Source organism: Alligator mississippiensis, chromosome 4 (genome assembly GCF_030867095.1).
Source record: "Alligator mississippiensis isolate rAllMis1 chromosome 4, rAllMis1, whole genome shotgun sequence".
Classification (NCBI taxonomy): domain Eukaryota; kingdom Metazoa; phylum Chordata; order Crocodylia; family Alligatoridae; genus Alligator; species Alligator mississippiensis.
Window position 1 is genome coordinate 220,042,551 of NC_081827.1, and position 22,764 is coordinate 220,065,314.

Here is a 22,764-nt window from a genome sequence, read left to right on the forward strand (position 1 = left end):
TTTTAAACACCATGAGTACTTACCATGTAATTTTAAACACCATGAGTACTTTTGCAAGACTGGGGCATTAGACTCCTGTATCTGTTAAAATGGACAGAATAGGATCTGATAGGACAATTGTTTTTGTTCATTCTTTTAAACAACGTCTATGAAAAAACACTGGATTGTGTCTGCTAATGGAAGTCTTCCATATTGGAGCACCTGGTAACAATAATGAGATTAATTTAGACCATACATTACTGTCTATATGTTAAAGGCAAAATGAAGACTTCCATAGATCCATGCAGCAAACTAACATCACAATTTTCTCTGTTGATATAGAAGACTTTTTATGTTATTTAACTTATTGGTCTTTTGTCCCTTAATATGTCTTGATTTCATATGGTTCTTCTATTTACCACTACTTGGAAAAAAATAATTAAATTGTAATTGAAAAGAAAAACATATCATTTAGGAATCCTATCCACTGATAACAGAACATTGGCTGGAAGTAATACAGACACATAAAGGTAAAATTAAAACCTTAAGTATCCAAGATTAATCTTATCAGAGCATTTAACACAACATCTAAAAATGAAGAGCCTATAAAACTCTATTGTAAAAAATAAATTGTAGAGATTTTTAAATTATGACTATATTAATTGTACAACTGTATATTATATTTAGATGGTCTAAGAAGCACTGAGAACTATTTTCTCATTAAAGAAACTGAAAGATCTACTGACTGAAATACAACTTTCCATGTATATTAAGATCTACTTATTTCTCTCAGCCCAAAATTCAACCTTATACAAGGAAAGCTAGAACCACCTGGATCTTTCTTCATTCAATGTAAAAAATTAAGTATATTCTTTAAAAAATAATCCCTTCGTGTTTGAAATATTACAACTCTGAGAACCTAACAGCAAAAGTAAACATGAGCAAAATTGAACTTGACTGATTTTCAGTGTGCTAGCTAATTAAGTGCAAATGTGAAAAAGGAGGTGGAAAACATACACCAACACACAAAAGGAGTCATCAGTAACATAAGAAAATAGTTTATAGTATAACCTATGGATAACTCGACTCTCTTTTCAAACAAACCGTACCTTCTGCCGATACAGTCCAAAGCAGAGGGCCAGAGAATCCTGTCATAGATGAAGTCAATACAATTACAACAGTGGTTCTCAACCTTTTTAGACTCATGGCATGCCTCCTTAGACTCAAGGCACCCCTCAGAAAATGCCAGCTCTTAGCTGCCACTAATATTTTTTAGTGTAGAAAAATAACAGAGCAATTCTGCTACAAAGAACTCAGGGAGATCACAAGTCAGAATATTTTTGACACCATGGATTCCTATTTGAAACCTCTGGGTTTATTTTATGAATCATGTGTAGATATTTGTATACCTAATACTACACAGCACCCCAAGGTACCCTTAAAAGGATCTGGCACACTGGTTGAGAATGACTAAACTACACAAATTTGCACTGGCTGAGGATTTGGCCTGTAATATTTTCATTATAATCATTGGGGGGAGGAGGGGGGGAGAGGGGGGAATCTTCAATTATTGAAAATGGGGGCTCAATAATGTATAGGTGGGTGTAATTTGAAAACCTGCAGAAGTGATTTAGAAGTCCCACTCATTTTTTATGAGATTTCAGCTCTCAAATGCTTAAGTAATTTCTGAATGTGGAAACTAGGCTCCTAAATCATTTAGGTCCCTTTAAAAAAGTAGCCCGTTCCTAAGGGAAATAAACTTTTCAGTGGCTAGATAGTTCAGGGGACTGATCCTCAGAAGCAGAACCTGTTATCTGGAGGTCAATGTTCTGGACCTGTTCTGTATCAGCAGTGAGCATGGACCAAATGCTCTAAGAAGAAACCCAATGTGCAATAAGGTGAGCTGGGCTGGTAGAGGGAAGCTCCTTCTAAAATGGAAGCTTCTGCTAAAATGGAAGCAACAAGCTTTATTAGACTGGCTAGAGAGAAGGTCAGGTAATAGAAATGGGAGGTATGTGCTTTGCTGTCTTCTGAAAAAAGGCACGAAACCTACAAAGCAAATTGTCATTTGGGTTACTGGTTGTCAGGCTTCACCATTACAGAACTAACCCAATGCGACGTGTGGGGGGGGAGTTATTAGCATGGCTAGCACCATAGGTGATGCTTCGGGGGAGTCCGCTCCCCCCCATTTTTGTGCTGGGCACAGGGCTGCAGCTTGGCTGCAGCCAGGGCCCAACAGCAGTGGGGATGGCAGCAGCAGTGTGACTTCAGCACCAACAGCAGAGCATGGGGCTGCGACCAGCCAGACCCAATGCCTGGCAGCAGCAGGGGTGTCAGCAGTGCAGCGTTTTGTTCCCCCACTGTCAGTACTTATACGTCACCCATGGCTAGCACAGTATGACAGCTACCCATACTCATGGGAGGAAGGCTGGCTAGTAAAATGTCTTGTCCCTTGACAGCCTGCAAAGATTAGGTCTGAATTTCTTGCTGATCCATTGTCCATAGAACAAGATCCTTGCCTTAGCATTCCATAAAGCATTCTATAAGAGCAAGGCCTTGACACAAATTAGGAAGGATAAGGGGTAAGGAAAACCTTAAAGGATAAGGGACCTCCTGTCATGGATAAGGCCCTGACAGGAATTAGGATTAAATCCCTCATCCACAATTATCAGGAATATAAAACCCTAACAATCTTATGTTTTGCCCAATCCCACGAGGTAACCTTTCTCTCCTCAGCAAGCACTTTTGCAAAAAGGAATGATCTAAGCAAGATGCTTACCTTCCATAAAGAACATTTCTTAAAAAGAGTTGATGAGTATCACTTATTAAAATGAGTTATTTCAGTTCATTTCCAAGTGGGCAGACACCTCTATCCAAAATGGTGTATGTTTTGGTACCCTCTTCTTAAACAGACACAGAGTGCAAAATACCCTGTCATCTCAAATCATGGGTTCTACTGGTTCCATGAACAATAAATAGAGAGCAGTCAATCCAGGACTAAATTTATTTCAAGTGTGAATCCTGCTAAAAATTAATGCCATAACATGGCACATTAAAAAAGTAAAGTGTAACTATATACAAGAGACTGTTGTTAAGTCACATTTTGATGCACAATTACAGAAGAACTGAAAAAAAATACCAAGAATCCTAGGATAATTTACTTAAAAATATCAAATGGGATCTTATATAACACAGTGCATTATCTCAGTGATACTGCATTTCCACTAAAGGAAACATTTAGAATCGTTAAGACCACTCCTAGTCAACCAGACAGTTCTAAATATAATAATCTTACAATCATTAGGAAAAGTCTTGATCCTGAAAACATTTTTGCTTCTGAAGCTCTACACAAGCGAGTAATCTTAATAGGAATGCCCTTGTTCTTAAAGTTACTCACACATTTTAAAGAAGATGCAAGATAAAGGCCTAAGGCAGCAGGATAAATTGTCAACCTTTTGCCCTCAGTGCCTCTCAAAACACATTCCAAGTCACTGCTGACCTATTTCTTATTTAAAAATGAAGACATAATGGCATAGTACTTTTTAAACAATATTATAGGGGGGTTAAATCATTTTAAAAAGGAAAAACAGGCTGCTTTTCTATTTGCAGGCATGATTCTGACATATTTATTCATAGATTAAGGTTCTAACTATACACAATGGAAAAGATTACCTATGCTCAACAATGAACAAAATTCTCAACAAGTTAGGAGAGAGTCAACTGGTTAAATTAAGTAGTATTTTGTTTGTGTTCTCATATTATGTAACATTTAGATAAACCTGCAATATGTGATCACCGAGATAAACGTACATATATCTGTTTAGCATGTGGCTACCTTCATATATTACACCTACTTAGCTAAACAAAATAAAGTCTTGAAGGTATACATGCATCTGAAACCATTTTGTTTCTCAAATATTTTTTTGATTGTGCTAAGCCACGCATTTCCCACTGTAAAATTTATAACAAAGTTAATTTTTAAAGCAAAAATGTGTGTTAACTGAGCACAATGCTAGCATTTGAAAAACATCTTCATGAGAAATCCTTTTCTCTCACTACCCAACACCCACGCACCTGCACACACATTATTCCTTAATATCATAAATAATCCAAATTAATTTGAACAAACCTTCCAAAAACAATAACCTTTGGACTGAAAACAAACCAGAGAAATCCAAGCTTGTGAAGTAATTTGTGGGGGAAACATGCAAAACACCCAAAAATTAGGAAAGAGAAAGAAAAGCTTTTGATTATACCCTGGCCATTGCTCATTGCTTTTAGGAAAATTATGCAAGTTAGATCTCTGATCACCAGATTCAGCCTTCTGCAGGTTGCAAAAAAAAAAAAAATTATTGTTCAACAGAGGTCCCATAAGTAGTGTCTCAGGGAAGGGAGTGAGGACAAGTTACAGAAAATTAAGAGGAACGTTTTCACATTACGCCTATTCTCCCAATCTGTTGTGGTTGTTCATGTAACTCCATAGGTTTACTTTTTTTCTGACAAGTAATACAAGACAGATTCCTGCCTCCTTAGGATCTTGCAATACAGTTTAAACATAGCACATCAAGTGGTGATGAAAGAAGGTTAGGGTGGGTTTGAGAGGATGAGGACTACAACAGTATACGATGAAGCGACATCGGTTTGATTGTATACACATAATTTGCATGATTCATTGGACCAAAATGGCCAGAGGAACTTAAAAAGCTGTCAAAGGCATCTTTACCTCTGACCTACCTAGTCATCCATCTGCTTCCTCATGCCATCAATCAAAATCCTCCTATCCATCTCACTATTCCATTACACACATTTTCCACAACTCTCTCTCCTCCAGCATTTAAAAAATAACTTAGCAAACATTTCAATCAGTCATTAAAAACCCTGTTAAAATATGCAATGTGTCATCAAATATGCAGAGCATAATCGTGCAGGATCTGCTACAGTGTAAATTCGCCTATTATATTGGATACGGCACTGATGTGAAATAGAATACAGCGAAGTGACAATGCAAGAAAGTTCTTACACTTCAGACTTCTTTGCTCTGGACTATCTGTTCCTGAGAGGTTTTTGTCTGCCAGTCCAACCAAGCAAAGGGAGAGCAACTGCACGGGTAGTTTAACAGGAGAATTCAATGAAAAGCCCGCTTTCCATGCCTGGAATAAAAATACGACTTATGCGGCATGTCAAATGCATGCGATTAGAGTAACAAATTCAGGCAAGGGGGGGTTGTTGCTTCAGCTCAGCTGAGCGCACACAAGTTAGTCACCATGTCGGCGGAGCGGGGCAGACGCGGGGTGCCTGCTTGTAGGGGCCGCCCCGCCGGCCCGAGAAGCGGGCCGAGGGCCGCTCGCCCGCCCGCCTGCCCAGGGCCTTCAGCCTCTTCACTCCAGCGGGCTTGTCCCCGTCCCTGTCCCCTCTCCCGCAGAGACAGCTCCGAAACGACCGCGTCCAGCTCGTGCGCTGCCTCCACAAGGCGCCGGGCCTCGCGGGCTTACCTCAGCCCCGCGGTGGAGGAGCGGGCAGAGCCCCTTTCCCACCCGCACGGCCCAGCAGCCCCACCCAGCCCCGGACGGGGCTCCCCCGCCTCTGGGCCGACTCCCGCGCTAGGGACGAAGCGGAGGTGAAAGGGGCTTGACTCGGGGCCAAGAGCATCGCTGTGAAAACCAGCAGCGCGGCCCGGGCGCCTCGGCGGGGCCGTCCCGGCGCCCGAGCCCCCCGCAGCTACGAGCAGGGCGGCGGTGGGAGGGCGAGGCGGGCAGGCCCCTGCGAGCCCCCGGCCCCAGCTCCCCGGCGCGGGCAGAGGCGGGGCGCGACCCCGCGCCGCGGCCGGGCACCCCGTCGGGCAGCGAGCGGTGCGGGGCAGCCGGGCGGCTCCTCGCCCCCTCCAGCCCTGGGACGGCGCCCCCGCAGCTGGCCTCCCCGCGGGCCGGGCCGGGCAGCGGGAAACCACCGAGCTGCGGGGTGCGCTCAGACGGGCCCCCCGCCTCCTGCCCGCTCGCCGCCCCCGGGCGCTGGGGGCCCCGACGCCCTTCCCGGGAGGCAGAAGTGGGGCCGCGAGCGCGGACACGGCGCGGAGCCCCCTAGCGGCGTCCGGCGGCAGCGCGCTCCTCCGCCGCCCGTCGAGGGAGAGGGGGAGGCTGGCCCGGGAGGCGCCGGCATCGCCCTCCGGGCCGAGCCCGCGAGACGAGTGTCGCCCGGGCCCGCGGCCGCCGGGACAGGGACGGGGACGGGGACGGGGACATGGACGGGCCCACGCACTCGGCCGGCGGACACAGGCCTGCGGCGCGGCGCGGCGCAGCGCAGGCGGCAGCGACGCGTCCGGCGCCCCGGTGGGAAGCGCAAGACGGTTGTAAGGAGCCGGTCGGTCTCCCTCCAGCTGGCGGGAGGCTGGGGCCTGCCCCGGCTCCGCGCTCGCACCTCGAGAGACGGGCTTGAAGCCTCCGGCGCCCGCCGCGGCTGGACGGCAGTCCTCGCGGGGCAGAGCCTGCTGCAGGGCTCGGCCCGAGGTCCTAGAGAAAGTACAGTCACTGCACGCGGGCTCCCTTCTCCCCCTCCCTGAACTAGGAAAGCAGGGGGGTGGAAAAGCTCACGCAGGAAAAACACCTGAGCTGGCAGGAGCAGGAGGGATGGCCCGCCACCCCAGTCAGTGAGGAGCTAACTCCCCTCTCCGAGCTCTGCACAACGTGACACTGCTTCCAAACACCGGGTTATATTTTTGCCAGGTTTATTTTACTTGTTATACACAGACAATACAAACGGGCAAAAAACGAAACATTTCTCAATGGAGCATGTACTTGTATAAATCATTCAGTTCCACAGACGTAACAGAACAAATATAAAAATCACAACATTAGATTTACAGAAGAGAGTCAAAAATATGCACACGTTTATGACCCTGAATTTCTATTAGGAAAGTGTCCCCGTCGACTGGAATCTAGACTGAATCTTTAGCCCGATGCATATTGAACTTTGTAGGTTTGTCCCCCAGATGAGATGCGTGAATCGGACCGACTCGCTACTCTACTTCCAGGGGCGCGGGGCGGGGGTGAATGCTCCTTCGCACATGAAGTCAGAGGCTCACAGGAAAGACCACTCTTCTTGTCACGCCTACTGTATTCCCCAGGAAGTCCGATCTCAGTCATCTACTCTTCTGAAAAAGTCAAATTCCGAAACTAAATGCAGTAAAATATACAGCTCACAATTCATCTTCACTGGACTACACTATGGTTACCAACAATTCAGTCGTCTATATCGTTTGTAGATTATTCATTACAAAGATTTACAGCAATATAAATAAAGGGGGAGAAACTGCAAAGAAATTTGGAAACAGTTTGTCAGCATATTTGGCACCTGCACAGACCAGTAATGGATTTGGCACTTTAGGGGGGGGAGGGGGAACAAATACGCAACAAAAAAAGGATAATAAATAATAATAATAATATTGCTGATATCGAGCTGTTCGTTTTAAAAGAGGGGGGGAAAGAGATACAGATGCAGTTAATTTTGCTGTTTGAAGGCGTCATGCTACTTAATCGACTTTCCTACAAGATGGAGCTCTCCCCGTTCGAGGGGGAAGCTCAGCTACTCCTTAGCTGTGTTAGCCCAGGGCACAGAGTAATTATTTCATGCGCGGGATTGCAGGGAAGTGAGAAACCCATTACTCGCTGCTACAGCTCTGGGCCATTTCATCTTTCCAGAGGCATTTGGAAGAGAGAGAGAACCTGGGGGAGGGGAGGGGAGGGATGGAGAAAGTTAAACGAGAGCTAGTTTTGTGACTTCACGATGGGAACGGAGAGAGCAGAACCATCCGGTACAGGGAATTAAACACTATGTACAGGCGTCTCACAGGCTCTGTCCCACTATCACTACCACCCCCTACTATCCAGCCAGGGGCAAAGGAAGGAAGCGCTGAGTGTTTGAGAGTCTAACGTGGGCCGAGGAGGCTGGGACAGTCCGCGGCGGGGTCGCGGTCTCAGCGCCGGGGGCCCCTGCAGGCGGGGGCCCGCGGGGACATCGCAGCCCAGGTGAAAAGGTGGAGCTCAGTGCGCTGACTGCCGAGGTCGCTGTGCAAAAGGCCCGGCGGCGGTCGCTGGCGGGGCCCGAGGGCCCGGGCGGCTCTAGCTGTGCGAGTAGAAGCCGTAGTAGCCGATGTCCTTGGCGCAGTTCTTTTCACAGTCCCTCTGGCTCAGTACTTCGCTCTTGAGGGGCGAGGAGCTCTCGGACACCGGCGTGTCCGACGGCGAGATCCGCCTCCGCTTGGCCTGCTCGTATATCCCAGAGTCGCTGGAGTCGATGGACTTAATGGAGGACGGGGTCTCGATCCAACTGGAGTCGGACAAATCTTTGGGCTTGGAGTCCTCGGCGCCCGGCAGCGGGGAGCGCTCGGGGGCCAGGCTCTCCGCCTCCTCCCCGAGGTAGGGGTTGCCGCTGGCCATGCGGGCGGCGGCCGCGCTGTTGGGCCAGCACGACAGCACGGAGCTGGACTTGCTGCAGTACTGCGGCGGGCTGCGGGCGCCCCAGCCCGACGGGTCGGCGTAGTAGCCCAGCGGCCGCCCCGTGCAGCCCGCCGCCTGCAGCGGCAGCGCCTTCACGCCGGCCGCCGCGTAGGACAGCAGCGTGGCCGCGTTGCCGGCGAAGTCGGTGGCCGTGTCGTAGGCGGAGGCGGCGAAGTCGAGGCGGTTGTTGGCCGGGGTGACGAACCAGCGCTGCGGGGACGGCGCGCCCGGGTCCTCGCCCTGCTGCGGCGACAGCAGCCCGTTGGTGTGCGGCACGCTGCGGTCCGTGCCCGGCCCGGGGCCGGCGCCCGCGCCCGGGTGGAAGCGGGACTTGGCGTAGTTGCTCACGAACTGGTCCTGCAGGAAAGAGCCCGCCATGGCGTAGCGGGCCCCGGGCACGATCTGCGAGCGGGGCGAGTCGTTGGGGGAGGGCGTGAGCCGGTCCATGTCGCAGCCCGTGTAGATCCTGCCGGAGAGAAGGAGGGGAGAGCAGAGCGCTGGGTGCCGGGTCCTGCCCTCCCGGGCCCGAGACAAGCCGGCTGCCCCCCGGCCCCAGAGCGGGGAGCCCGGGCAGGCCGGCCGGCCGCCGGGGCAGCGCTCGGCTGCAGGGCCCTGGCTGTCCCGCACCTCCCCCCGCAAGCCTGAGCTCGCAGTGCAAAGTTTTGAAGAGGCCCAGCAAGCCAGAGGCCGGCCCGTGCCTGCGGGGTGGGGGACCAGCTCCTGTCTCTGGCCGCCCCGTCTGTGCGGCCCCCAGCGCCCCTCTCCCGCGCCCAGGGGCAACAGGTGACCCCAGCTCTTGAACACTTACTGTTCAAAGCCAGAGACGAGCCAGCAGGGTTTACTGAACTGAAGTGAAGTGAAGCTAACCCTGAAACACCTGCTGAAGAAGCTATACATTTCTGCCTCCCCAATCCTCCTTGGCCTGCAGCTCGTGCCCATCGAACCTTCATGCCAGCCCGTGCTTTTCATTTAGGCTACATTTTGACTTTCATTAACCCTCCCCTCCTCCTAAATTGACTTCTCCAGAAAACACTTGGCCCTTGAGCAAATTCAACGTGCTGGACAACATTCAGGGTGTTGGCTTTTCTTTCCGGCTTGTTTAAGAGGCGCCTTTTAAGTGGGTGCATTTGCGGGAAGGAAGGCAGACGCGGGAGGCCCTCGGCCCGTCACCCGGGAGAGGGCTCCGGCTGGGGCGACACTTGCGGCCGTGCCCCGGCCCCCCCCCCCGGCCCGCCTCGGGGAAGACGCAAACACAGCGTGACGAGAGGTGCAGGCAGGTGCCCCGTGCAAGTCAGCGGCCGGCAGAGCCAACACCTTCATCCCACCCTCGTTTTAGGCCTGGATTTCGCACAGCACAAACCCTGGCTCAACTCCTCGCTCCAAAACGTTGCATTTACTCCTGCTGAGTATTAACTTTGCTAAACAGAGAGCGGTTTCCGCAGACGCCTTAAGTTAAGCACGTGCTTAAGTGCTTGATTCAATGAGGCAAACCTCCTGTCCTCGAGGCGTGCCGTTCCCAGCCCCGAGAAACAGGACTGAGGCCCCTTGGGAACAACCCACAAGTAGGGGCTCCCGCAAAGCGCCGTCCTGCCCCTGCCCGAGAGCCGAGCCCTTCCCCAGGACGGCGGAGCTGCCCGGTTGCTCCGGGAAGGGGGGGTGACCTCCTCCCCGACTGTCACTGAGCTGATCGCCCTGCTGTGGACTTTGCTGCTCTCGAGCCAAAGACCCGCGGCGGGAGGGGTGTCTTTTTGCCCCCCAGCTCCAGTGGGCAGGGGGGCAGAGAACCAGCGTCTTCCTCGCCAGGGCAAGCAGCGGACCTGAGCGCAGCGGAGTCCCCTCGGGGCGCACGTGGTGGCAGCGGGACTGGGTGCGGGGCCGCAGGGGAGCCCCCCAGCCAAGCGCGAAGCCCGGATCCGCTACATAAGGAGTAGCCAGAGCTTCACACCTGGCCAGACGCGCGGGTCTGGGCACCGACTTGAGTGACAACAGCATGAGTGCGCGCGGGAGCAGCCAGGGGAAATGCCTTTCTGGAAGGCGAGCCAAAACAAAAGCCCTGCAGGCTTTAGCTCCACCCAGAAAGAAGAGATGTGCTTCCAAACTCGAGGTACAGCGCCCAGCAGCACACGCAGCGGCATTTCTGCTCAGCAACCTAACCCCCATTAGAGGAGGCCTTATTTTGTAGCCCAAAATACACACACTGAATAAAATGGAGAGCTTCAAAATGGGTGCAAAGATATAAACCCGTAAAACAAACAAAAAAACCCAAAAGAAAAGAAAAACAAAACGAAACAAACAAACAAAAAAACCCACAGCACAACTGCCAAAGCAACGTGCAACCTCGTGGAAGCGCAGGGTGAGAGGAGCATCCGTCCTCCGCCTGCACCGGGCCGGCGGGAAAGTGTCAGCCAGCACCTAGCGACCACCCGGGCGCAGGAGATTTGCCTGCTCCCAGTCCCGGCGTTCAAATTCACTCGCAAGCCAAGAGTTTATCACCAAAAATTCGGGGAGACCGAAGCTGATTTTCAGCCACCCACAAAATTCAGCCCCGATCGTAAGCAACCCGGTTTTCTCTTCTCTCCGAGCTCTGCACCGTAACACTGGACGGGTCAGGATTCAAGAGACCGCAACTGCGCCGCGAAACCCAGCTCTGCCCGCACGTGCGCCCCGCTCCCTGAACGCAAAAGCGACAACGCTAGTTTACTTACGTGTCATAATTGTCTCGGAAGCCTTTTGCGAAAGGGTTGTGATCTATCTTCAGCTGTGTGATCTAGGGAGAGGAGAGGCTCAGTGAGTACTCTTCACAGGCAGGCACGGTGAAAAAGCAGGAGCATTTCTATTATACCACAATCCAGTCGCTCAAATTGTCCCTCTTCAAAATTAAAAACAACAACAACAACCACCACCACCACCATATCGTTTACGAAGACTTAATGCAAGGAAATTGTTTAAGCTCCTCTTCCATTCGTTCTCATCAATTACTGATACCAAGGAGAAATATTTTAATTCGACATTGTTCTTAGATTCCTATTTATAAAAATGTTAAAAAAAAAATTAAGATGCCAGATCAGAAATAATTACTACTTCGAGTTGTTTTACCTAGTATTTGGAAGAGATGATCTAAGCACCGAACACAACAATTAAAAACAAAGCAGACAGGTTTAATATCTACCGTCCAGAGAGAGGGCAAAATAAAAAAAATAAATTAAATTAAAAAAAAAAAGAAGAGAGAGGAAGAAAACCCAAACCCCCAGCACTAACACCCAAACCAAACCCTTCCCCAGGCACTGACGAGATCGCAGTCGGGTTGAAATGAACCAGCACCCCGAGCGCAGGCAGCAGCACCGAGCAGTGGCTCTTTTCAGACTTGCTTAAAATCCGCCCAAGAGAACCGAACACGTTCTTTTGGAAAGGAGGTAATAGCTATTGACAACTATCATGTCCTGGAAGTGCCAATAGGGTTCCTCTCGCTCACCCTGGGAGAGATTCATTACGGACACTGATGCTTGTTTCGACCTAAGGGAATATTTAGTCTCCGGACCCTGCACCAGACTAAACAGCGTCTGGGAGAACCGGGGCAAGGGGAAGGCTCCGAGATATGAACCCACACCCCTGCTAGTGTCGAGGGTTTGGGGCTCGCGGCTCTTGCTGGTCGCAGCAAAGGGCACAGCATTGCAACTTTTACAAATAGATATCCCGACTCCTGTATGTTTGGGACAGGGGACAGCGTCCCCCGTCAGGGCGGGCGGTGGCCTGCCCTGCTCGGAGCGCTGCTGCGGCCCGGGGGAGGCTCCGGCGCGGGTGAAGGAGACCGCCTAGCTCTTTACATCGGTGTTCTGGTAGGCGGTGACCGCTATGAACTGGGTCTCGGGGAAGGTGAACGTCTGTACTCTGCCCGGCTGGTTGGTGTCCTCCGTCCCGTCTTCATTCACCTCCACCACGTGCAAGCGGGGCTGGTACTTGTGCAAGGACTGCAAGACCACCATCTGTCAGGCAGAGAGAGGGGAGGGGAGCCGGGGAGAGAGCCGCATCAGAGCCAGGGCAGGGGGAAAACACTGAGAGCGACTGAAGCGCCGGGAGGAAAAGCCACCGCCGCCGATCCCTCCCCGACAAGCCGGGCGAAGCGCAGCCCGCTCCCGGGCGGGATTTTCCCCTGCTCGGCGGTGCGGTCAGAGGCAAAGCCGCAAGCCCGCGGGCAGGGGGGAGCCCACGGGGCTGCGCTTCCCCGCCCGAGCCTGCGATGTGGCCAAGGAGAAAGCTGGGGCCGAGCTCGATCCTCAGGCAGCGCCGGGCCCCACTGACCTGCCCGTTGTTGTTGGAGGCTCCTTTATTGTTTGTAAGTTTCAGCTTCCCGAAGGAGATCTCCTGGCGCATCCAGTGGGCCCCGGTGTTGGGGGAGTCGGGGTGCATGTACACCCGGTTTCCTGCACGGACACAAAAACACCCGCGCTGCTTACCCGGCTCGGCCCTACCCGCCTCCCGCCCGGAGGGCCGCGAACCCCGGCTTCCCCGGGCTGGATCAGCCGCGTCCTCCACCTCCTTCCCCGCGGGTCCTTTTTCTCCCTTCTCCTTTTCTTTACCCTCCTTCCCCCCACGCCAGCCTTGGCCCGCTCCCGGCTAGGAAGTCGCCAGAGCCAGTCCACAAAGGCTTTAATTAATCCTTCTCACCTCCGCATGTGTCGGGAAACGTGTTAATTGGAAGCACTTGCCTTGCACATTGGTGTCCGCCTTGCCGCAAGGAACCCATTTGCCTCCTTGAAATCTCCAGTGGTTGGGATCGGCCAGAATGACATCCACGAAAATGTTGTAGTGAGCCGTGGGATCCAGGCCGGAGATGTTGAAACTTAGGAAAGGGAACATGCGCCTACGGACAGGGGAAAGGGAAAGAGGAAAGGGAAGAGCCAGCGGCGCACGGGTGCGGAGGGAACCCGGCGGGGCCGAGGGAGCCGAGAGCCCCAAGTAGCCGAGGGGGAAGCCGGCAGAGCTGCAGGGAAAGGCTGAGGACAAAGGCAGGGGGGGAACAGCCGCGGGGCCTCCCCAGGGAGGAAGGGCAGAGACCCGCACCCGCCGCCAGCCCCCCGCTTTCCCCAGGCTTGCGGGCTGCGGTCCGGGTCCCCCAGACATCCAGGCTCGGGCCGGGGGAGCCCGGCGTCCCAGCCCCGCCAGCCCGCGCTGGCTCCACGCAGCAGCCACAGAGAGCGCCGCTTACCTCCCTTGCTTGGTGATGATCATCTCTGTCTGGTGCCGGTGAAATTTCAGCCAGAGTGGCCTGTTGCACAGGTAGACCTGCGCCTTGCCGGGCACCAGCCCCGGCTGGGTGGAGGAGAACTGGTAGAAAGGCGCGCCTTGGTAGGAATGGCCATACTGCTGGGGGTAGGGGTAGCCCGCCGTTGGGTAACCTTGCGGAGAAGAGTTGGACAGGAGGCTGTTGTAAGCTCCATTGGTGATCACAGGATGGTGAGCCATGTAGCGGCTGGGGCTGGCGATAGAAAAGGCTGGGTGAGCGGGTCCATGCTGGCTGGGGTAAGGGAACATGGTACTAGGAGCAGAGGCAGCGGACTGGGGCTGGCTGGACTGAGAGAGCAGATAGCGATCTGCAGCAGATCCATCGAAACTGTGACGAAGCTCAGAGACCCCGTCCAAGACGGGAGAGAGTTTATTTCTCTGGACGTCCCCTGGTGTGTCCTTGGAGTCAGGAAAATTGTCTGTATCTGACTGATTCGTCATCCCCCTGGTAATTTTTTTCAAAGGTGAACTTCTCTCCAGGTTGTCAGTGGTCGAGATAATGGGATGATCATGCAAGGCAAGCTCAGATCCGCCTGCATGTGGGTAACTGCTGCTCACATTGAGAAATTTCTTGGAGAGCATGATAGAGGGAGAAAGACAATGCTCCAGCTGCATAGCTCTAGCACCACAAGAATAACCCTTCAGTCCCTGGATCTGAAAGGGCTCCTTAACACTAGAAACTAGACATTGCGGGACCCTCGCTAAGCAGAAAGCACTTCTTCCACCAAATGCTTCCCAAACGTTTGATTTACTTTTTTTTTTTTTTTTCCCTGGGAGAAGAGATTGGCCAATTGACACTATGCAGCAATCAGGAAAGACTCACTTTTGATCTTGCTGCTTGTGGAGCGGATGAAACGGCTCCTGCCATTGGTTAACTGCTGACAGTAATTTAATTAGATAGACATTAATTAGGATAATCACCTGGCTCCTGGTCGCGACGATCATGGCAAATTGAAGGAGATGATTTTGTGAGATAGAAGGGAGCTGGGGGGAGCGCGTGTGTTTGCTGGGAGTGCTCATTATTGTGTGACCTCCCGAGCTTTGTGACTGTGGATGGAAAAGAAATCAAAAGACGATTTCTGCGACCTCCTAAATGCTGTTCTCTCCCTCGCGAGCAGGGGAGCGCTTAGAGGCTGGAGGTTTGGGGTGCAGCCAAGGTGGCAGCATTCACTCGGACTGCAAGGACGGCGCGGGGCAGAGCTCGCGAGCCACAAGCCGGTGGCCTGCTTTCACCTTAGCCTCGCGCAGTGTCTCTTTCCCGGCTAATACGAAGTACGCAATAGCTGCGTGGACTCTTTTATAAGATCTCCCCCTGCCTCCCCGCCGCCCCCCGCACGAGCTGCTTCCCGGGGAGGAAAGAAAGCTCCCTCCCCGCGACGACTGCTGCCGGCCCCGGGCGCGGCGCGGCGCCTCTCCCCATCGGGCAGAGGGCCCTAAGGCACCGGCCGTGCTGGTCACGGCCGCTTTGGTGCATCAATATTTCATGTGTGCGCTGTAATGCGGACGATAATCGCGCCAGGCAGGCATCCTTCTCCACATTGCCTTCCACTCGCTGTCTTTTTTCTTGCAGTGACTCAGGCGCGGAGAGCTCTTTTGTAAGAGATTTGTCATAGAAGCGATCACCCCGGTTCGCAAACGAAGCGAGAGCTGTCGCCAGGGGCCGGAGCCCGCCGAAGGGCTGTGCTGGCACGGCGAGTACCGGGGCCACGGGCAGCGCCCCCGGCTGCCGAGCGAGGCGCCCCCGCAGGCAGCGGGCAGGGCGCGGCTCTGCAAGGGGGCGGCGCTGGCGGAGGCAGCCGGGCCCCTGCGCCCCCCCTGGCCCGTGCAAGGTCATCGGCCGCCCCCTGCCAAGCTGCTCTCGCGGGCCCCGCGCGCACACGCTGCTCTGCTTTCGGCCCGTGCGGGCAGGACAGGGCTCGTGGTGGCTCACCAGTGCGCCGCCTGCCCTTCCCCAGCAGGCGCAGGGCTGGGAGCTTGTGCAGTCCTCCCGGTGAGCACCTGGTTACATCCCCCCACTCCTTCAGAGACCAGCTCTTGCCCTCTCTCCCACTCGTCCACCACCAGTAACCAGAGTCTTGGCTGCTGGTAAGAAACCAGAGGGGGAAGGATGGCCCCCAGCAGAGTGAAGGCCCCCGACCTCCCTCTGCAGCCAGGCTGCACCCTGGCAGAGGTGCCAAATATACGTGGAAGCTGGGCCTCAGCAGGCCTGCTGTATCAACACCGCAGCTGCCAACCTGGTGGTGCCCTCTGATCCTTCAATGCAGGAGCCAAAAACATTGTAGCAAATATTCTGTAGGTAACTAAACGAGAATTCTGTGGAAAAACTAAATGTGGTTAACTAGAAAGACCAGGTGGTCTCCTAGTTCTCTTCAGCACCTTCCTAGATGCCTATTTATTATAAAGCATTTGAACCTGCAAAGCAGTTCTCTGCAAAAAGCAAAGAGAAAGCACAGTTACAATGATCAAAGAAAGCTTTGCTCTTAAGCGACACAAACCTTACTCCCCCAAATACTATAGTGGAAATAATTCTTCTTGTATTTTTAGTTTGAGCATTTGATAGTTCTTCATTCAGTCAACTCAACAATGATGCCCTCCTTTGCACTGTCACAGCTCAGATGGTAAATAATTTCTTGAGGAACTATCAATGAGGTCAGCAACAAAGCTCCAACTAGTGGCAAAGACCAAGATCATAAAGAGAAGAGCAGATAGAGGGGAGTAGAAGTGAGCAAATTTGGTTCTGCACTCTCCTGCCAATCAAAAGAACAACTGTTCTAAACATCAGAAGGAAAAGTAAATTTAAAATGCCCTTTAAAAAATTCAATACCTTTTTAAAAATGTTTTCTTCAAATAGATTTTAGTTCATTTAAAAAAAACCCCTAACATTTCAAAATCTGAAAAAGATTACAACTACTTGGTTTCTTCAAGTATTATTGTATGTATACAGTGAAAAGCCATACAAAAAGGTTTTTAGCTTACATAAGATACAGCCAAACATTACATTAATTTGTAAATAAATGCTAACGAAACATTTGATAACGTTTCAGGTTTTGATTTTGTAACTAAAGTACAAGATTCAGTAAATGTATTTGAGATAGAACAATAACTGAGTTCACAGCTGACTAGGAAGACCATGTTTTACAGTGGATATAGTCTTCAAGCCTCTCTGTAAAACCATTTCTAATGAAATCTTTCACAAATGCCAGTCATGCACACTACTGTGTTAGTCTTGATTTTTGAATGGCTGGTTGGTTAACGCATACTATTTTCCATACCATTCATCCTGTTTTCCAGGAATATATAGCAGTTTTCTGAGCAGAGCTAGTTACATACTACGCTGCTACAGTTCTTGGTGCTTGTTTCTTTCACTAATACAAATTCTCCAGTGTAAAACTGCTATGATGATGATAGCACCAGCTGAAAGATCAGGAGACATAAGGAAGAACTTCTTCACAGTTCGAGTGGCCAAGGTCTGGAACGGGCTCCCAAGGGAGGTGGTGCTCTCCCCTACCCTGGGGGTCTTCAAGAGGAGGTTAGACGAGTATCTAGCTGGGGTCATCTAGACCCAGCACTCTTTCCTGCTTATGCAGGGGGTCGGACTTGATGATCTATTGAGGTCCCTTCCGACCCTAACATCTATGAATCTATTAATCTATGAGACAAGGCAAAATCTCCAGGAGACATAGGGGAAAGACTGCATTACACATTTCATGTAGTATGTTCAACCATGGCATATCGATTTACATTGCAGAGATGTAATGAATTCTGCTGCAAACTGGGAATTATGTAACAGTACTAATGTATTCTGAAAAAACCCTTTATTTTGTCCTTTTGTTAAGCGGGCACCACTGATGGATAGGTAGTGGTAGGCTAATCCGTTCTTAGAAAAAATGTGAAAAAGGTTGGAGAAGAATTGCAAAAGGCACTCTCTGCGACTTCTCAGGGTGGTCAGGTCCTAATGAAGCTTGGGTGCTCTCTTCCGGACAGTAGTCTGGTCCCTTCTGGCCATGTCACTACATGCATCCTACTGTCTCAAACAGCTATGTAATCCTTTCTTTTTGGGTTCTTAAAATGCTTAGTAGATAAAGAAGTAACAACTAGAACATGACAGAAAACAGAATTTGACAGGTTTATGCAGCATTCATATAAAAGAAAAAATGCATAGCCAGGCTGCATTACACACAGGACCTGGGTGACATGGTGCAAGCCCAGGCTACAGCAGATATGCTTCTTCTTGAAAATAAATTCTTCTTCAGTTACCCGCTGTAAAACATCCTCACTCCCCAAATATCAAACACCTGATACATTGGTGCTACTTATCAGGAACTTTGCATTTTTCCCTTCCTCCTTGCCTGGTGTTCTGTTGCCTTCTTTTGAGGCTCATAATTGGTAAGTTTGCAAACATCTGCATGTATTTCTATTTGAATTAGATGTGTATTAAGTATAAATTGACAGAGTTCTGTTTGTAAATAGTATCTAACTTAAAGGTCAACATCTGAACAGGCACAAAAAAAAAAAAAGCACAAAAAACGCCTTGTAATAAACTAGTGAACAACAGACTACAGTTTGCACTGCATGGAATACTTGCTGCCTACAGACATAAAATGGAACAATGAGGCAAAGCTAGGCTCTACCAATCACACCAGTCAAGTCCCCCTTGTAATTCTGTCTTTTAAAGACTCAAATCTAGCAGGAGTTTAAAATAGTCATCTGCCTGAACCTGTGAATTTTATTTAATTTTTTTTTTAAATCACTTCATTAGTTAAACAGAATAATGTGTGAGAACAAAAGTATAAGAGGAACATTAGTGATTATGGTCTCTGTAGCTGCCTAATACTGAAAACCACCTGTTTGGATTTACTGAGACAGGAGCTAGGTTTAAATAAGGTAAATGCACAAAGATAATTCCTTTGAGCGAGTGTTCCCATACCCTCAGAGCAGGAAGGGGCTTGAGAAGTCTTTTTTGCAACTGGGACTCTTCTGTGGGACTTGAGATTTAATTTAACCTCCTCTTACTGCTAAGGAATTGTCTTTATGACTGACCTCCAGTCACATTTTATTTTTTCAGGCAGGGAAAATACTTACAATAAAGTTTTACAATGTTTTTTTGAACACAGTACTACTGACAAAGTACGTGTTTTTATTTTCCTAGGTTACTCAGTAATTCAAGGGAGTCTCCTTTAATTTGAAGTGTTATTTACTATGCTTATTAAAATATCTCTTAACAAGACATAGGAAACCAAGTTTTTACCTGCATGAGCATTCTATACTGATACCTATCCATCCTACCTATTGACAGAAAAACACCTTCCAGAAATTAGGTAGATTGTAAATGTATTTTTATTATGTAGCAACAATCAAAATATATATGTACTACTGATTTTTCCCCCAAATATTAAATGAAAAAAACTTAATACAGTTTGCCTCCTGTGTGTTCTTGAACTGCTGTGGAATCTGTAAGACCCTGACACAAAGAAACAGAAGCAATTGCACAACAGAGACTGAAAGTTGTTATAGTGCTGAAAATGATACCTTTCATTTAACCATATATATCTTCAGCAGTCCCTGATTTCTGAGTGTTAACAAGAGGACAAATGCACACAGAAAGCACTCCAACAGTAGATTCATTATTTAAATACAACTGTATCCAACATAGCTGCTAAACACTGGACAATATTTGAGGTCATCAGCACATCCACATGTTCTTCTAAATGACGTTTGGGGTCCTGAAACAAATATTAAAACACACTATTAGAGAAATCATTAAGATGTGAAATGCTCCAAGAAAGGACATGTGTTTCAGTTGCACTTGAGGGCACTGAAATAATGTTCCCAGCCTGTAAAGTCATCCTTTTCCTTCCTTCAAATATTGTATATAGCTTTGATTCTGAGTTTTCATGACTGTGACCTTGCTAACCCTTAACATAATCCAAAAAGAGCCATGTGTGGGTTAAGCAAATATGCATGGGTCAATTTGTCTCTCCAATTCTGGAAGTATAAAATGAAAACAAAGTTTTTATACAATTCCATATAAAATCTTGACTCAGGTGAAGTCAAAATTCAATGGAGCCAGGATTTCACCCTTAATATGGTAGTTGCCTCAGAGCTAAGAATAATAAATAAACCAGTACTTTAGGGCTGACTAATCTGCAATAGAAGGGAATTCAGAGTTAAAATTGCTTCAGCAGCTGAACCTAGATAGTAAACTGTATATGTTTTTGCATGTACGGTGCTACTTTATGAGATCAGCAATAGCTAAGCACAGAATATGTTAGCAACGCAATTTTAGTTGCATCTCTACTCTTTCTTGTTTTTGTGAGGTTAAGGTAGATCTTTAAATGCATTTGAATGCTTTTGTACATTTTTGTTACTTCAAAAGTTAAAAAGATAAAAAGTTCAAATACACATCTGAACCATTTTTTCTGCGGATGAGATTTGTACCATTTAAAATGAAAATACACCATAAATGTCTACAATTTGACATGGGAGAACTACTGTATCAATGTAAACAAATACATCTGTACCATGTAATTCATTTAGTAGTACTTCAGGTGAAATTCTGGCCTCACTCAATTCAATCATGTTATATTATTTATTTCAACAAGATTTTACCCTTACCATCTATATAGTACTTTGTGATTTAGATCCAAATGATACAAAGGTTTACTTACCCCCCCCCACTTAAGTAATATTCTTTGAGTACACATTAACTTCAAAACATTAAGTACATGCTTAAATGTTTGCAGAATAAGAACTTAAGTCCAGATAAACGGTATTATTTATGTAGTGAATTCTCTCTCAGATCAATATTATACATTTGCCCAAGACAACAGGATTGCTACAGTAGTAAATGTAAATAAATACATACACCTTTGCAGAAGTTAACCTAGCTAATTAATATTCATAGTACGTATAGTGTAAAGTAGATAAGTGAATTTATAAAAATGGATCTCTGTTGCATCACTTGCTTATACAGAAACCAGCATCAAGAAGTTACAACAGAAGGCAGTTACTGGGCACGATTTTTACTCTGTCAGAAGAAATGATCTAAAGAACCTCTCCCACATTACATACAAATTCATGAAAGTGTGGCCCCTTTTTCTATAATCCATTTGCAAGCTTCATTTATTTCTTTAAGACTTCTCTGTTTGCAACAAATTATCTTTCTAACTAAAGGGAAAATGTTCAGGTCAGTAGCTGTGTCTAAAGATCCATAAAATTTGGTGTATAAATAAATGCAAGAGCAGGGGAAAAAAACTATTGGAAGGAAGTGTTTTCATTAAATTATTTTACAGGTTGAGAAAGATATACCAAAAAGTCTCTTTTTAGTAAGAAAATCTGACATGCAAGGGAAAAACAGTTTTTCTGCACTGAACTTTAAAAAAAAAAGTATGATTTTAAAGCATATTTGAAATTATACATGTGATAAGGCTTAGGTTTCAGTTGAGAAGAAACATTTACCACTATTATAAGTCCTTTAAAAAGACAGTTTTTCCTTTTGTTTCCTCCAATTGATCTGAATGCTACGAAGTGCATGATTGGCTGAGCAATATTGCAGATAAGTTATGACATCACACTGCTGGAAGCTGACAAGCGAGTAATCCAGAATCCTCTGAAATAGTTCTATGGTTTACTACAGTAGCCATACAAATAAATCCTGTCTTTGTTCTTGGAAGGAAAAATTGTTTGGATGTATTAAAAGCAATCACTTGTTTTTAATTAGAATTCGGAGAGCAGTTTCTTTCCTCAGCAATTTTAATCTTTTCGCACAGCTACAGATTTCTCTCTTTGGCCAATAATTGGCCAATACCAAGTATGGAATTAGTTTAATATCTTGTAAGTCCTATGTCCAACCACTGCAAGAGGATGGGCTTGATTCTTTTCTATTAAAACTGTGCCCTTCAGAGTGTTGTTGTTCCAAAGCACAAGGTAATATGAAGACATTTAGTGTACTTATTGTTTGTATACTGGCATTAAACATCCTCAGTTTGCCAGGGAATTACAGACAGTAGGTGAAATTAGTCTTCTTCTGGCTCTTCAGCCATAGAATAAATGAATCCAGAGACTGACTTAAAAAAACCAAAACAAACAAAAACAAAACTCCATGATCTTGTCTTCTATGGAATACATAAAGAATTAAGATTTGTTCTTCTTTCTTTCTCTCTTAATAGATAAAATGTAGAATTTGGAGGATATCAAATGGCTTATAAAAATTATTTAGCTATAGCTACAAATTTCATTATAAGAGACTGCATATCAGACAGATGATTTTCAAACCAGAGAAAGATTTTGAAACTGCTTTACTGATTACCAACAGCCCTTTTGTTCAGAAAGCGTAAGTTCATTATTTATAGGGAGTTGAAAATATCAAGGGTATAGAACAAAAATCACCTGCATACAAGCGACTAAACCAATATTAAAAATATACAAAGCATGTTATTTCACCTCACTATAATTCATTACACCTCACCTGCTTGCCAACATTTTTTATTGCCAGCTGTTCAGGTGTCATCTTATCTTCTTCTTCAACAGCCTGTGAAAGAAATACAAAAAAGGTCAGTGTTTCAGATTTTGTTTACTTTTTCCTGAGCCACAAGATTCTCAAAATATAATTTCCTCTTAAAAAAAATCAAAAGACAACACATTTCAGAGAGTCAAAAGGAAAGATGCTTCAACTGCTCAGCAAAGGTGGCACTAATTATTATTTAAGCGTTAGTGCAAGAGATCAAGGGGAGAGTGTTTGTGAGCATTTCTACTGTCAGATATCCTAGATATATTCACCGAACTGTATTAAAAAAAGAAATGCTTGGGATTTATAAAATCTTGTAAAAAGCTAGGAACTGGGAGGTAATCATGTAATATTCAAAGGACAGCATTACATTCACTTCTAACTAACTCTAGGTTTTATTTTTAATTATGTATGTTGTGCTTCTTTGAATACATTTTCGTGATATTTCTTTATTTTGATTTAATCTTAAATGCTTACTGTGTAAGGTTTATTTACCCAAATAAT

At 47.7% G+C, this 22,764-nt stretch overlaps 2 protein-coding genes across 2 annotated transcripts in view; both read right to left on the reverse strand.

Moving 5' to 3' along the window:
* Nucleotides 1–6,683: 6,683 nt before the first annotated feature.
* Nucleotides 6,684–14,483, reverse strand: TBR1 (T-box brain transcription factor 1). Its single transcript, XM_006274134.4, has 6 exons — nucleotides 13,678–14,483; nucleotides 13,178–13,332; nucleotides 12,771–12,892; nucleotides 12,296–12,454; nucleotides 11,177–11,238; nucleotides 6,684–8,937 (listed from the first exon to the last, which is right to left on the reverse strand). The coding sequence occupies exons 1-6, from the start codon at nucleotides 14,367–14,369 to the stop codon at nucleotides 8,094–8,096; spliced, it is 2,034 nt and encodes a 677-aa protein (XP_006274196.1). The 5' UTR covers nucleotides 14,370–14,483; the 3' UTR covers nucleotides 6,684–8,093.
* A 4,590-nt stretch (nucleotides 14,484–19,073) lies between these two features.
* Nucleotides 19,074–22,764, reverse strand: part of PSMD14 (proteasome 26S subunit, non-ATPase 14) — a 74,173-nt gene continuing 70,482 nt past the window's right edge. The window contains exons 11-12 of the mRNA XM_006267843.4: nucleotides 22,222–22,284; nucleotides 19,074–19,477 (exon numbers count right to left, since the gene is read on the reverse strand). Of these exons, the coding sequence (XP_006267905.1) occupies nucleotides 19,379–19,477; nucleotides 22,222–22,284 (162 nt within the window). The 3' untranslated portion in view covers nucleotides 19,074–19,378. The remainder of the gene's footprint in view (nucleotides 19,478–22,221; nucleotides 22,285–22,764) is intronic.

Excerpts from the sequence above, each read along its gene's own strand:
- TBR1 (XM_006274134.4), bottom strand. The coding sequence starts at position 14,369 with ATGCAGCTGGAGCATTGTCTTTCTCCCTCTATCATGCTCTCCAAGAAA. Across the intron at positions 12,455-12,770 it reads CCTCCAACAACAACGGGCAG|ATGGTGGTCTTGCAGTCCTT; the intron begins GTCAGTGGGGCC and ends TCTGCCTGACAG. Across the intron at positions 8,938-11,176 it reads TTCCGAGACAATTATGACAC|GATCTACACGGGCTGCGACA; the intron begins GTAAGTAAACTA and ends TCTCTCCGGCAG.